Source organism: Monodon monoceros, unplaced genomic scaffold, assembly GCF_005190385.1.
Source record: "Monodon monoceros isolate NGI ecotype Baffin Bay Population unplaced genomic scaffold, NGI_Narwhal_1 Super_Scaffold_17, whole genome shotgun sequence".
Taxonomy (NCBI): domain Eukaryota; kingdom Metazoa; phylum Chordata; class Mammalia; order Artiodactyla; family Monodontidae; genus Monodon; species Monodon monoceros.
This window is the reverse complement of record NW_021703773.1, coordinates 29,059,586-29,075,762: the sequence shown is the minus strand read 5'-3', so window position 1 is coordinate 29,075,762 and position 16,177 is coordinate 29,059,586. Positions and strand designations below refer to the sequence as shown.

The 16,177-nt window shown below is 37.5% G+C and overlaps 1 protein-coding gene across 3 annotated transcripts in view; it reads left to right on the top strand.

Moving 5' to 3' along the window:
- Positions 1-14,589, top strand: part of GPM6A (glycoprotein M6A) — a 251,978-nt gene extending 237,389 nt beyond the window's left edge. For 2 of the 3 annotated variants that reach the window (XM_029226405.1, XM_029226407.1), the window contains exons 4-7: positions 4,717-4,870; positions 8,859-8,935; positions 9,469-9,534; positions 12,458-14,589. In XM_029226405.1, coding sequence (XP_029082238.1) covers positions 4,717-4,870; positions 8,859-8,935; positions 9,469-9,534; positions 12,458-12,610 — 450 coding nt within the window. In that variant the 3' untranslated portion in view covers positions 12,611-14,589. The remainder of the gene's footprint in view (positions 1-4,716; positions 4,871-8,858; positions 8,936-9,468; positions 9,535-12,457) is intronic. The other variant, XM_029226406.1, reaches the window with a different exon arrangement.
- The last annotated feature ends 1,588 nt before the right edge of the window (positions 14,590-16,177 follow it).

The window sequence follows — 16,177 nt, the reverse complement described above, 5'->3', positions numbered from 1 at the left end:
TTGAATAATATTCTATTGTCTGGATGTAGCACAGTTTATTTCTCCATTCACCTACTGAAGGACATCTTAGTTGCTTCCAAGTCTTGGCAATTATGGAAAAAGTGGCTATAACTAAGCAAATAATTAGATCAGAAATCTTCTGATCACTACTTGCGCTAAGATAGTTTTGGGCCATGATGTTGACGATGATGCTTGCGTATTTTCAAGTAATTTACATAATAACGTAAGAATTTTTTCTGCAGCTAACTTTACACTGTATACTTTCCAGAGCCTACTGAGTTCAGTATTGTTAATGCTGTTCCATTTTGCATTCTTAGTGATAGTATATTCAGGTGTCCATTTGCTTTTTTTTTTTTTTGACTTCGTATTTTCTCATATTAGAACTGTGGTTCTCAGCCAGGGGCTAGTTCCCTACCCCACCCCCAGGGGACACTGAGAAACTTTGGTTACACCACTGGCATCTATTGGGTAGAGGCCAGGGATGCCGTTAAACATACTGCAACGCAAAGGACATTCCCCATAAGAAAGGATTTTCTGGCTGAAAATTTCCATAGTGCTGAATTTGGGAAGTCTTGATTTTGAAATTTGGTTCACGTCCAGTCCCTCACTCATCCGTGCATTTGGCTGTTTTGTTGACATTGGCAAATCGTCCCAATTGTACTTTTTTTTTTTTTCTCCTTCAGGTGTGGTACCCTGAAGAGCCTAAAGATAAATAGCAAAGATGTTTTCACATCAAATGGACTCACGAGAGCTTTACTGATTCCAGTAGAGCAGTAGTTCCTCACACTGGACACCCACTATTGTACATACAGATATAGTTGGCAAGGGCAAGGCCTGAGCATCTCTTACTCTTTAAATCCATTCACACTGAGGAAATGTCATTGAAAACATATTATTGTGAAATGAGGGGGCTCTGAGTTAAGACTTAGCTAAGTACTTTTATATCCTGTGTCTCGAAACATTAATGAGAAAGGGACCTTATAGACAGTAACCTGAGTGGAACCCAACAGTATACGTTTGGTATATGTTTGCATAGATCCATTTTGTTCACTAAAGGTTGGGTCTGCTTCATGCCTGAATTTGTTCATTATATCATAACATTCCATTTGGTATGTGGCTTATTTTTTCAGTGTTTACATAGTTCATAGACTCAGAGACTTGGGAGTCAGCTGGCTCTTTTTCATCAGGGCTGCTAAATTCTAAGATGTTATTTTTACCCTGATTGGTGTACATCTGCTAAAGTTGCCCAGAAAGCCTGTAGCTCAACCAGGTCTGATTTTCTTAGACATCAAGCCTAAGTTCATAGGAGTTCAGATGAAAAGTGAATTACCTTTTACAAGTCATTCTCCAGTTAAATACACTGTAATCTCAATAGCTACGTAAGCAAGGATTAATCATCTATTTTAGCCTTCTTTCAAAGGTTATAAAAACCTTGTCTGCCGCAGTTCTATATTTCAACCTCCTGTCTAAATTTCTAACAATGATTAGAATATCCAGGTTGAGATCAAAGCAATAATTACATGTTTCTTTTAAAATTTTAAGCCACTAAGAAGTAATTCACAGCAATTTTGTTGAATTTAATACTAACCATCAACAAATGTATTTTGAGTAAAAACAAAAACAAAACAAGAAGTAGGATAACAAGAAGATGCTATTGTGAAACTCATTTGCATGTTCTGATGAAACGGTACTCAAATAATGATGTGATAATGAGATTGCTGGATACTAATTATGAATCTGGCACTCAGTCCCTATCATTTAATGGTTTTTTTTACCATCGAAGATCAACGAGTTAACTAATCTAAACTAAACCAAGGAAATTTTACTGAGATTTTTTTTCTTTATGAATTAGGAGAAAATGGTCAGCATTTTAATATGTGAGTGATATATTAAACAATGGCTGAAATAAGAAAAGCCACTGAGTCTACTTTATATGTCAAACTTCCACAAGACCCATCCCTCCCTCCTTTCTTATAAACAGGGCCACAGCTGTTGAATTTAGAAAGTGAAATTCCTTGCTGTTCAAGGCAATAAACACCAAATGCAATGTAAATAGGTTAGTCTGTCCATACCTCACCTTTAGAAATGAAAAATAATTTTTTGCTGAATCAGACAACTTCCTCTCTTGGGATTTCTTCCTAAGTAAGATTTACCGTGGACCATGTTTACTGTTAAGTGATTTCATATCTGAGCCCTGTGAGAGAGGTCTGCTAATTTCCAGTTTGTGAATGAGGAGGTGACTCTGAGCCTTAAGTGAGATGTCAGTGATCCAGTCCTGTGATGTCAAGTCCAGGGTTATTTTATTTCTTCCAGTTTTTATTTGTTTGTTTTCACTAAACTCCCCAAACAGATATTGCAGAGTTAAATTTCAGAAAGTGTTTCATCTGAATAGATGTTAATAAAGGAAAAAATAAGATTTTCAAAATCAGAAGAATTTTTCAAATGCTCAGAGATTGTTCTAATAAGAGTAGCTTATTGAAGATACAGAGAACAGACTGATGGTGGCCAGAGGTGGTGGTCAAAATGGGTGAAGGGGGTCAAAAGGTACAAACTTAACAGTGACGAAATAAGTAAGTCCTGGGGATGTCATGTACAGCATGGTGGTTACAGTTAATAATGCAGTATTATATATTTGAAAGTTGCTAAAAGAGGAGATCTTAAAAATTCTCATCACACACACACAAAAATTCATAACTATGTCTGGTGACAGATGTTAACTAGACTTACTGAGGTGATCATTTCACAGTATATACAAATATCAAATCATTATGTCGTACACCTGAAACATAATATTATGTATCATTATACCTCATTTTTTAAACAAAGTAGCTTATTTATTTATTTAATGCTCAGACAGCAGAATGCATATCTGTCACATTTCTAGTGCAGAGCTAGAAATAATTTATGATGATCATGAGATATTTTATTACATACAGAGAATTTTTACCTGGAATCACACTTGATCAATTTAAATAACTCGTCAGTCATTATCAGACTCTAAGCGAAACATAAAATAGGACGATAGACTTATATTTTTAGCGTCTTTAATTTGGACACTTTAGTGACCGTGAACTGCTGCGCCCTGAAATGTAACTGCTTGGTGCTCCAGTTCAAAAGTAAAGTCTGCTGTGTCTTAGAACAAAAGTTATGCACCAGTCGTCATGAAAAACATTTTCTCACAGCAAAGATTTACTCTGTGACGTTCAGCTTTACTACTGTGCCATAACATTATGGCAAACAGGAGCCAGAACTGTGGTTTAAGGGTCACTCCTTTCATTGCCTTGTCAAGTAGCAGCAGCAACATGTTTCAGAGGGCTCCACGCCACTTTGAGTCTAAACCTATTGAATGCTAAGTCCCATCCTGCAGTGAATAGCACCTTCAAAAGAAGCTTTTGAAAAATCCCCTGGGACAGAAAGAAAAACAAGATAGAGAGGACGAAGCCAAAAGCACACTGATTACTCTCCCGTGGGTTCCGAGTTACTAGCTCCCTCCAGAGAACTGGGTCTGGAGCGGCCATATCATGTTCATTGTTCCTGAGACTGTCAATTAGCCTGGAGAGCTACCGTTGTGAATAATGAAAATGTTAATAAACAGGGCTTTTTCCACTCCAAGGCGTTCCATTAACAAGATTTCTTCAGTTTTGGGATGGTTTCCAAACTTTCTAGAGTCTTTCTCCTTGAGTGGGAGCCCTCTTTGAATAACTTTCCCAGACTGAAGAAGTTCTCATTCAACGAAACCTAATTTCCTTATTGCGTAGAGTCCTATCATTCAGGCAGGTATATATATTTGATGGTAGTAGTAGTAATCACAGTAATACTGTCTAGAATAAAAACTAGCTAATACTTTGTCTGCGCTTCTTATGTGCCAGATTCGATGCTGAATGCTTTTCCCATATCATCTCATTCCAGCCTCTCTACAATCCTGCAGTGATTGTAATTGTAGATTACAATTGTGATTGTAATCGTAGATCAATTTAGGAGGTATTCTCTTGCAGAGGCAGACACAGAGACATAAAGAGCAGCCTATACTCGTTCCAGCTCAGGAGCCTGTGCCTTTAATCAGTGTGCTCTAAGGCCCCTGTTATTGCTAAATAAATGTGGCATTTAGGCTGGGGACACTGTAAGTGAGTGGCATATCAATCAATGTTTGGTCAGTCAATCAATCAATCAGAGGTAAAATTAATATGCATGAAAGAAGACTTAGATTTAAAGTTTACAGAAGTCATTAAAAAGGAGTAGAAATACACACTAATATTATATACTAAAATGACGTGTGAATCATCATATCTAGAATGTTAAATGTAAACACAATTAAGTAGCTTAAATATTTATGATATAAAATCGTGCCCATTTAGTTGTAACATAAAGTTATTGACAAGGTTTTAACTCACTGTGCAGAATCCCCTCTAAATTTACCAGTTAATGTTTTCTAAAGTTTAAAAAATGTGCGGTGAGATCTTTAAGATAAATACATGAACGAAACAGGCATCAAGATGCAGCTGGATGGTCTCTTCCTTTGCACATCAGAAGCTCAGTTTTCTGGCAGGTTTCTTCCCGTGCCCCATGATATTCACCATCTCTTAGCTTCCCAGGTTGCAGTGCCTACCTGGGTTGTAATCATTCAGACCTTTGATAGCGAGCTGTGTAAGTTAAGCATAAAATTCTTCTTTTCCAGTAGATTATGTGTTTTCTGTCTCGACTTCTTCTCTGTTGTAGTTTATTATGCTGACATACCTTTTCATGCTGGCCTGGCTGGGAGTCACGGCTTTCACCTCGCTGCCAGTTTACATGTACTTCAACCTGTGGACCATCTGCCGAAACACCACCTTGGTGGAGGGAGCGAATCTCTGCCTGGACCTTCGTCAGTTCGGTAGGTGAATCTCTGGCTCGTATGGTTTCTCCCAAATAACTGCCTCTGAAATAGTGTAAATCACTGTGGAACCATCATTGCCTCTTCTACCAAAGAGATAGATGTATCAGAGTCTTCACGTTTAAGTCATTCTTTTAAAACGGAAACAAGTAGGTATTTCAGAGTGATTGGAAGTTGATTTCACAACATGAACCCGCAAACATGTGTATGTGAACAGGCTGTCAGGTTGTGTTTCCTGGTGTTGGCAAGTTATCATTTTGATTTTCCTGTCGTGATTCCTGTGAACTTTTCCTACTCAGTGTGATGTTTGCATAGTATTTTCATTCTCTCATGATAAACTATACAATCTGTGAAGTCTGCTATGAAGGTCATCTAAGAAACATGTACTTCATCGTCTTCTGAAATAGGGCAAAAAACAAAACAAAACACCTTAGCATTTCACAATAACAAAATCAAAAAATGTTAAATAAATCAGTAGTCCTCTTTGGTTATTTTTATTTAGGGCTAAAACCTCACCTAATAATAATACTTTCTTATGTATATAGGGGCTTACAATGTGTAGACCCTATTCTGAATGGTTTGTATATGTTGACATGTTTTAATTCTTACAATAATTAAATATGGCAGACACTGTTATCCTCTTTATAAATGGCAAAATTGAGGAACCAGGGGATTAAATTACCTGCCCAAGGCGATACAGCTAGTAAGTGACAGAGCCAGGATTCACCCCCAACTAGCTTCAGTCTGTTCTTAGCTAGAAGTTAACTGCCTCTCCTGTCAAAACAAGCACTGAACTATGAATGTGTAGAGTCTAATCTCACCTAACCTGTTTAGAATTCTATCCCATCATTTGTAAGAACATGGGGGCTACAGAATTTATAAAAGATATGCAAATTCACAGGCTCAAAGGGACTTTTTTTTCACAACACAGCTATTAAAATCTAAAGAACGTTCTAAATGTGTTTCTCTAATGGGGGTTTCCTCATACTTCAGGCAAGCGGGAAACATTTCAGTAGATGGTATGTGCAAGCCTGTGGCTCTAAGGTTATACTGTAGACAGATTGTAGGGTACAGATAGGACTAGTCTATCCCCAGCTAGCCGTGTGTTCCAAAAGTGTGGCCTGCCCACCCTCTTGTCAGAAGGAGTCCCCAGCCCCCATTGTCTGGCCCGAATGAAAAGCAGGATGATCTGCTCTGTGCATGAGGTTCTTGGCGAGAAGATGATGGAGGGAATGTGGACAGCTCTTCCACTGGGGAGGTTTTAACTTCGGAATCACGTCCCACGTAAACACAGGAAAAGGAAACGTCGGCACCAGCTGCTGGATGCAGGTCACTGGAAAATACCTGCTTGGAAAACCACGGCCCTGACTTCAGTAACCACCACCCCACATACTACAATGTCTTCCTTTAATTCTGCTGATCTGAAAAAGTAAGAGTGGAAAAGATGTGACTAGTGTCACAGAGAGGGTTGCCAGGTAGATTACAGGACTCCCAGTTAAGTTTGAGTTTGAAATAAACAAGCAATATTTTTTTTAGTCCAGTATGTCTCAAATATTATACGGGACCTAATTCCAGTAAGTGTAAAGCATGACTATGATTAAAGCTGCTCTTTGAACCTTAGCACTGTTTACAACATAGTTACCAGGATTTACGCAAGTTTAGCTTTTCTTTGTGACATGGAAGGGAGGGAAGGCACTTTTCAGATGTCATGAAACCTTTTACATCAGCCTTAAAGGCTTTCTGTTTGCTCTTAACACAGAATCTACCACCTGGATAGCATTTATTTACCCTCCAGATAATAGGTCCTTAACAGGAATCCTGAATGTTCATATACAATCAAGGCATAAACAAGGGGCATCAGAATAGAAAAGGACGTTCACTCCCCAAAATGTGGATTATGATGGGTACAGACAGAGACAACAGAACGTCCTGATAGATTGTATGTGGGGTTGAGAGAAAAAGAAGATTCAAGAAAGAATTCATTTTTTGATTGAGCAGCCGGAAAGATGGATCAGCTATGAGATGAGACGGGAAAGCCAACCAGAAGAGCTTGCTCAGGAGTGGGGCAGGTGAGGGAGAAGATCAAAAGTTCAGTTTTGACAATGTTAATTTTTAGATGCATATTAGACATCTCAACAGAGTTGTCAAGTAGGAAATTGGATATATGGGTGTCAATTTCAGGAGAGTAGTATGGGCCTGGCTATATGGATTTAGGAGTCTTGATAATGTTTGAAGTCTTTAAAAGCTCTGAGACAGGATGAGATCAGCAAAGGAGACAGGTGACTGAGGACTGAACACTGGGAAGCACCAATGAAAGGGGTCCTAGCGGAGAGGAGGAACCAGACAGAGATGCTGAGAGGGAGAAGCCGATGAGAGCAGAAAGGCAAAAACAAGAGACTGTAGATTTTGGAACCCAAGTGAAGAGACCATGAAGGACGCAGAAGTCATCACCTGCCTCCAGTTCTGCTGACTGGCAAGTACAAGGAGAACCGAGAATTCGTCTTCCGCTTTAACCATTTGGAGGGTATGGGTGACCTCTATAAGAAAAATTTCCATGGAGGATTGGGGTGAAGTTGACTAGAAAGGGTTTAAGCGGAAATGGAAAGAAAGAAATTGCAGACTGAGCAAAGGCAACACTTCCTGGAAGTTTTGCTGTGAATGTGAATAAAGAAATGGGTGAGGAAATGTACGCGCAGCCAAGGTATTCCACGTGAATGAATGAAATCTGTAATAGATCAACATGGAGAAAGATGGCCTTTCCTGGGAAGCTTTCTCACTAATGATGGTTCACTAGTCACATCTTCTGGAGGTTCTTTTTCACCCCCTCTTAGAGCTGTCTTGGCAAAAAGGGAAGGTCGCAGAGAAGGATCTCTGCATTCGAGGTACTGCAAGTAGATTTTTTTTAACTGAAATAATTGCCCAAACTCTTGGCAAAGCAGGACGGTAGCAGCTCCACAGAGATGGACAGTGGATGGTGTGCCTCAAAGCTAAGAAGGTGTGTATATACGTACATATTAAAACTCAATAATATGTGCATATATTATTATGCAGCAAGTGCTAAACGCTTAGGTATTAGTTTGCCCAGAACTTGTGAATTTTTCTGCTCATGTATATATGTGTTTAACACTTCAGTAGTTCTCCAAACAAAATCAAAGACCCATTTTAGGGTCTTTGATCACTTCTCTAACATGAGGACTGTGGCAGCGTATCACCTATGTGCTTGTTAAAAATGCAGTACTCCTGGCAAACAGTCACAGATTCTGATTTAACAGTCCTGTGGTGGAGTCCAGAGATACATATCTGTGATAGCTCCCCAGGAGATTCTGATGCAGTCGTTCCGAAAACCAACTGGAGCAAGGGTAAATAGTAGTGAAGTTGCAGCTTTTTATTTCCCCTTACTAATAGCACTGTTTTCAGAATTAGCAGAGAAAAACTGCTCCTTTGGGCGATACACTTTTATAGACTAACAGAGGCTTTGTACCAGCAGAACACTTTTATTTTTTGCGGTACACGGGCCTCTCACTGTTGTGCCCTCTCCCGTTGCGGAGCACAGGCTCAGCGGCCATGGCTCACGGGCCCAGCCGCTCCGCGGCATGTGGGGTCCTCTCGGACCGGGGCACAAACCCGTGTCCCCTGCATCGGCAGGCGGACTTGCAACCGTTGTGCCACCAGGGAAGCCCTGATGCCTACACCATGACATTAATGGACCAAACCAATGAAGTAGCTATAATTGAATATGAAGATTCTGGTGGCTAGATTCCATTGAATTCAGATTGAAAATGGTTTTAATTGCTTGAGGCCTAAATAGTCTTGATCTTTCATTCAGTTTTTTCATAATTATTGTCAAGCAATGAAAGCTTGTAACAATTTTTGTTACAATATAACAAAATGAAACTTGCTTAAATTTTATCAGCTCACGTTTCTTTTTCTCTCTTTGGGATCTTGAAGACATTTATAATGTTAAACTGTAATTTTCTCCATGTTGCAGGGATTGTGACAATTGGAGAGGAAAAGAAAATTTGCACTGTCTCGGAGAATTTCCTGAGGATGTGTGAATCCACTGAGGTGACTGTTTTTACAGCCTTTAATTTTGTCAGAATTTGAGTTTCATTTCGTTATTTGAGGAACATATAATTAAATCGACATTGGGTTTCCCCCTTTTTCTTTCAGAGGCAAGGTCACATCCAGTGATGTTGTGCAGGGGGACTAGAAAATAAATATGAGATACTCTGCATATTTCGATAAAAATTATAATTTTTTTTCTAGAAACTCATTTTAATGAAAGTTGAAAACTCATAAAGTTATATTTTAAAGGATATAACATAGCCTTCTGTGGTTATACTGTTACTGGAAGCCATCATTTATTCATCATGAGTTCATCTTTAAAATGAAATTATATTAAAATGGCGCAGTTGCAAAGATTTAAATAACTTGCAGGAGAAAAGATACTGTAATAATGTTTTTGGTGAAGTGATTTGTCACGGGTGCACTTCTGTTAAAGGTGAACAGAGTTCTTATTCGTAAGGCAGCAGGCATCCTTATCTCTCTTCTGTTGTAACCCTGATGTTCATTCTGTTTCTCTGTGGTTTCCTTTGCAGCTGAACATGACCTTCCACTTGTTCATTGTGGCCCTTGCCGGAGCTGGGGCTGCAGTCATCGCTATGGTAAGACCTCAAGCTCTGAGTCTTGATGTTGCACTTTGCCTGTAGAGACGATAATTTACCTCTAATGTCTGAAGTCTATACAAATCATATGTATTTTAATATCAGTAAAAAAAAAAAGGTGGAGGAGAATGGGCAAATAAATAAGTGAAAAACAAGGCTTAACCTAAAGAAAGATTATCATTACAATAGAGCTAATATTTGGTAATCAGTTGAAGAATTCAGACACTCCATAATATTGGTAACACTAACCAAAATAAGTAGTATTTTAGATATGAGTCTACTATTAACATAAAAAAATCATTTCTTTAGCATATAAGTATGTATCAGTGGGATAGTCAAGTAATTTAATCAATTCCTTGACTTATCCTTTTTTCCTCCTTAAATCAGAACATACAAAAGCCACACTGAGTCACTTAGGAAAAAAGGATTAATTTATTTCTCCCCACATAAACCTCGGTAGTCTCATGTCGTGTCTTCTGTATCTAACTTTCTTCAGAAATATTAAGAACAAGTCCTGAAAGTCAGGCTTTTACTGAGTTTTGAGGACCTACAATGTGCTAGACACTGTCCCTTCTTTGTAACTCACCGTGAATTCCCGTTTGTTCAAGGGAATGCCAAGTGGCAACAATGAACAATGTACTCTGCACATCTGTCAGAGCTTTTGCAGCCCAGGTCTTCAGTCCTTGTGTCCTAGAATATAAGTAGCATAGAGCTTTAGAAGGTGCCCAGTAAACTCACCCATGGTATAGCCAGTTCAATACACAAAAATGATGAGTTAATTCTTATTCATTTTCTTATTGGCATACATCTCTTTCCTGTATCATTGTGTCAAAATTGTTTTGTTAATTTCTTTCTGCTGTCCATTGACTGCCTTAACATACTACAGTAGTCACCATTTAGAATTGACCTTGCATTCTTTATGTCCATCCCTACTTTTCTAGAACCAGCCTACCTCCTGTTTTGACTAATCAAAACTTTAACGTTCTTCAAAAATAGAGCTACCATATGACCCCGCAACTCTACTCCTGGGTATATATCCAGAAAAAAAAACAACACTAGTTCAAAAAGATACATACCCCAGTGTTCATAGAAGAATTATTTACAATTGCCAAGACATGGAAGAAACCTAAGGGTCCATCAACAGATGAGTGGTTAAAAAAGATGTGATACATATATATATACGATGGAATACTACTCAGCCATGAAAAAGAAGGAAATCTTGCCATTTGCAGCAACATGGATGGACCTGAAGGGCATTATGCTAAGTGAAATAAGTCAGTCAGAGAAAGACAACCATTGAATGATATCACTTATATGTGGAATCTAAAAAGTACAACAAACTAGTGAATATAGCAAAAAAGAAACAGACTCACAGATATAGAAAACAAACCAGCAGTTACCAGTGGGGAGAGGGAAGGGAGGAGGGGAAGCATAGGGGTAGGAGATTAAGAGGTACAAATTGGGCTTCCCTGGTGGCGCAGTGGTTGAGAGTCTGCCTGCCGATGCAGGGGACACGGGTTTGTGCCCCGGTCTGGGAAGATCCCACATGCCGCAGAGCGGCTGGGCCCATGAGCCATGGCCGCTGAGCCTGCGCGTCCGGAGCCTGTGCTCTGCAACAGGAGAGGCCACAGCAGTGAGAGGCCCGCATACCACACACACACACAAAAAAAATAGAGGTACAAACTATTATGTATAAAATAAGCTACAAGGATATATTGTATTACACAGGGAATATAGCCAAATTTATAATAACTATAAATGGAATAAAACCTTTAACAATTGTGGATCACTATACTGTACATAATATAGAATATCAACTATACTTCCATAAAAAATTTTAGTGTTCTATTTTACTAAATTATGGATAAAAATAATGCCTACCCTTTAGGGGTTTCCCTGGTGGTGCAGTGGTTGAGAGTCCGCCTGCCGATGCAGGGGACACAGGTTCATGCCCCGGTCCGGGAAGATCCCACATGCCGCGGAGTGGCTGGGCCCGTGAGCCATGGCCACTGAGCCTGCGCGTCCGGAGCCTGTGCTCCGCAATGGGAGAGGCCGCAACAGTGAGAGGCCTGTGTACCGCAAAAAAAAAAAAAAAAAAAAAAAAAAATGCGTACCCTTTAAAACTCAGAGAAAGTATATACCTGACAACTTAGTTTCTTTTTCCTATTTGTCCATCAAAATTCACCATTTCGAAAACTACTTTTTCTCTCTCATAGACTACAAGGGAGGGAAAGAAAGAAAAACAAATAAGTGATCTCATTGGTCAGTCTATTCAGGAAAAATCAGGAGCTTCCTTTTTGAACAGGGCACTATTCTAGCTCTTATGAATGTATATAAATATTCATGATTCATATGACACAGTGCTTGCTTTCTTGTAGTTGGCAACATAAAATTCATTGTGCAAAATTCACTGTATGGAGAATTAACTTGTTAATTAAATCTACAGGTTTATTTTGGGGTTTCCATGAGCCCTCTTTCCGTTGCACCGTGGGCAATATATCATCTCATTAATTCAAGTTCACTGGACTCCACTGTATGTGAGACTGTTTCCCCACAGTGGATTAGAAAACATAAATACATAAACATGAAATGTATAGTCTGGGTTTGAGTAAATGAGGACAAAAGGACAGGAAACATCACATAAAGATTAAAAATATTGAATTAAGACCCTTGGGTACTTCGGAGTTGAAAGAGAAGAAAGATACTGAAAAAAGGGAGCTGAGAAGACAGTGTCATAGTTGGAGAATTGAGGAAGGAATATATTGTATTTATATTCTTTGTGTTACAACAGCAATCTTCATTCCATTTTGTTAATGAACATATTCTATATAAGTATATAATTAGAATATTTCTTTCCTGATAGCAAGGTGTAATGAAGACACAGAACAGACTTCCAGTATAAATTATCTTTGTCTTTGATTAGGTCCACTACCTTATGGTTCTGTCTGCCAACTGGGCTTATGTGAAAGATGCCTGCCGGATGCAGAAGTATGAGGACATCAAGTCGAAGGAGGAACAGGAACTTCATGATATCCACTCTACTCGCTCCAAAGAGCGGCTCAACGCATACACATAAACAGCGCCTTCCCGTCCTTTCCACCATTCAAATGCATTGGTGATTATCTAAGGGCCATCCAACATCCAACCTTTTGAAAAAGAAAATGAAAGTGCTTCTCATCAATGATATGGAGGGTGACTTATGAATCACCTGAATACAGTTCTTTGCTGTTTAGCACTTAATTTCCTAATTTGTTAAATTGATGTAATCAGAGCTCTCCTACAAGCTCCTATCCAGCCTTTTTTTTCTTTTTTAAATTTCTCAAACTCATCTAATAATTCTGTAAGATCAAAGAGACTAACATTGTCAAATGCAGAGATTTCTTTGATTTTTAACCACTTCCATGTGTTATACATTATACCTTTTGCATTATTTCTTATGTTTTGAAAAGAAAAATAGCTTTTTATACTTTTTAGTTTTGATTTCGGTAACTAGTTTAACTACAGGTAACCTTCAAAGGGACCATTGTACATTATGAACGATAGACAGAGATGATATCATGATGACCCGAAACATGAAAGTCTTGGCTGAAGATCAGTGGCCACGTTGCTATAGGCCCTGGTTAATGTTTTCATCAATCTAAGGTGCAATTTCTAAATTTGTAAGAGTAGGTTTAAAAAAAAAAAGTGCTTCTTATCTTTGTTAACATTGTATTTTTTCTTGATGTACTTAAAAGGCATTACTCTCTGATGACTCATGTTTCTGTTGTGAGCATGTGGAAACAATGATGCTTATGCATGGCTACTTACCTTTTTAAGATTGTGACACCAGGCTTACCTTTTAAAGTTTAGTATAGAGACTATTTTAACGGAAATAACTACTGTGGACTATTGGCAAATGATCTCTTTGTGATTTAAGCAGTGGCTGGATTGGAACTTTTAATATGTTAATGTGGGACATTAATTACCTTTATGAAGGTGGTGTATTAAAAATAAGCACACTAACCCCTCTGAAGTTGTTTTACCTACTTTAAAAAATTTTAATGGATTGCACCTCTGTAAACTATCCCTCAAATTGTGTATGATATATTTGAAAAGGTTTCCATTAATACAATAGCTTTGCTTGCAGCCTTCCAATCTATGTCGGTTTACCTGTAGTGTTTTTTAAAAAAGTGTGGTCAGAGGCCACTATACAATGTATCCTTTTGAAGTGTAGTGATATATTTGTGTTTTTATTTCCAGTAAGTCATTTTAACCAAATGTTCATTCGTATTCATTTATAAGACGTACCTATATCAAAAGAATAAAAAAAAAAGCAAATCAGTATTATTGGACCAAATTTGGTGTTTGTTTTAACCTTAACTCTTCTTTTGGTTATTTCTAATGCTACAAGAATGCTGTAAAGTGTCTTTTAAAATGATATAGCCTGACGAGACTTTGCTGTCAGTGTAAAAACTAGGTAGTATTGTGCACTGATTTGACCATTGTGAAATCTTTTCTCAGTGTAAGTGCATTTCTAATAAAATTTATTGAGTGAAACAATCTTTGTACAATGACTAGTCATGCATCATCCATAATTTTACAAGTTCTTGTAGTAGGAAGGGGGGTATTACTAGTTTATCTGTGGCATGATTATGCATTCTGTAGTATTATTTAATTAATTTGGGGTTTTGCTTCTTTTTTTTTTACACTTAGATTATCTTACTGGTTCAACATTTTTCTGATACATGCAGTATTACAGATATTCAGCAAAAGTATTAATGGGCTTCTTTAAATTCTGTATTGTAGTGTTTCGGTTCTGTGTCTTAATAGTTTGTGATGATTTTTAAAACTGTCTTTTAAACTTATGTAATGATGTTGATGTTTTGGGCGCTTTTTTTTTTTTTTCTGGTATTAGAGTTTGTATTTTCACAAAGAGTGCTTTGTAGCAGGCATTACAATTAATCTGTTTTGTACATAAATGTGCCAACAGCTCGATGGTGGCGTTTTTGAAATGTAGAACAAAGTGCTTGCAAAATGTAATAAATACACTTGTGTACTTTGTGTACTTATTATTAGTTTCTGCAGTGCTTCTTTTTTGTTTTTTTCTTTCCTGTTTTGTTTATTCCTCTTTCTTATGTGTGTGCATTCTTTCCAATGCAGTAGACGCTACTTCTTTCAGATGCTTATTGCCTCGGCTGAGCTGACCTGATACTTCAAAATGCAATGAAAATTCTGTGCGTGAACCATACCTTGGGGATGCTGAGTGGGGAGAGGGTGGAATGGAGACTGTGGAGGTCATTTCATTCAGAAGATGATAACGATTCCCAGTTCATGCTATTTCCTTGCCTAATGTTTATTGTTTTGTGTTTTCTTTAGTGCTTCGTAAGCTAACAGAGAAACTAAAAAGACTAGTGCAATTCAGAAAGAAAAATGATTCTTGGTTGGCTTCAAAATTTCAAGGTGAGAGCAATGGAATGAAAAACAGATTTTTTTTCCAGAGTTTTTGTTTGTTTTGGATGTAATTCCTTCTGGCCAAACCAGAAGTAATGGCAATTTTAAAATAATAAAGTAATTATCTAAAAAAACTTAAATTTTTATAAGGCCTAAGGAATTATATTAGCCTTCAGTTATTTTTGTATTATTATAAATGACGACTTGGAAATTTCATAGACTTAGGTTGCTGATATCTACAATAATTATAAGTAGATCTGAGGAAAATGTCTTATGTTTTAAAAAGTCACTTTGAAGACAACACAAAAACTACCCCTAGCCAAATCTTATGAACTGATAATTCTCATTCCATCCAGTGTTTATGAAATGCGTAGCACAGCAACGAGAGAATAAAGAATGATATGTTAAAGAATATCAACATGAAGAAGAATTTCAGAATATGTGCTTTTCAAAAACTGATCATCATACGATAATTGTAATCTTTGACAACTTAGAAGTCCATTTCTCTTTGTAAAAATACACATTTATCTTTAAAATGAGTAATTTCCTTTTGGGAACTCTTTTCCCCCTAGCTTTATTGGGATATAATTGACATATAATCCTTCTGAGAATTGTAAAGCTGATGTTGAAGCTAAGGAAATTACTCATTTTGAGAATAAATGTGTCTTGGCCAGCTGCAACTTGGGGTTAGTCAGTTTACTTCTTCATGTTAAAACTTAGGTATTAACAGATTCTGATTTAGTCACTCAAAGATCAAGTAAACTTGACTTTTTGTTTTATTTGTTTTCTTTTTGCCTTTTAGACAAAACAGAAACAATCATTTTAAAGTATATTTCATTTAAGTTACCTGATAGCTGAGATATGCTGAACATGATAAAATTTGAATTAAACTATTATACCTTGAAGAAACATTCTATTGCGTTTTCTGCAAGGTTTTTCGATGACAGATCATATGAATTCAGTGGAGGCAAGTCTGTATGAAATGCTGCTAGCTCAAATGTAAACATCTTTGGCCTAGCTTAAATAAGCCCGGGACCTTGAGTTTCTTCTCTCAAAAGTGAATTTTGCCTGTTTGATCATTTTAGGTTCTTTGGCTCTTTTCCATAAAAATCCATCATGCTTGGAAACTGAAAAGAACTTAGAAAATGAAATAAGTTCTATTATTTAATTCATTAATAAGTGAATTAGTGAAATAAATAAAATAATAAGTGAA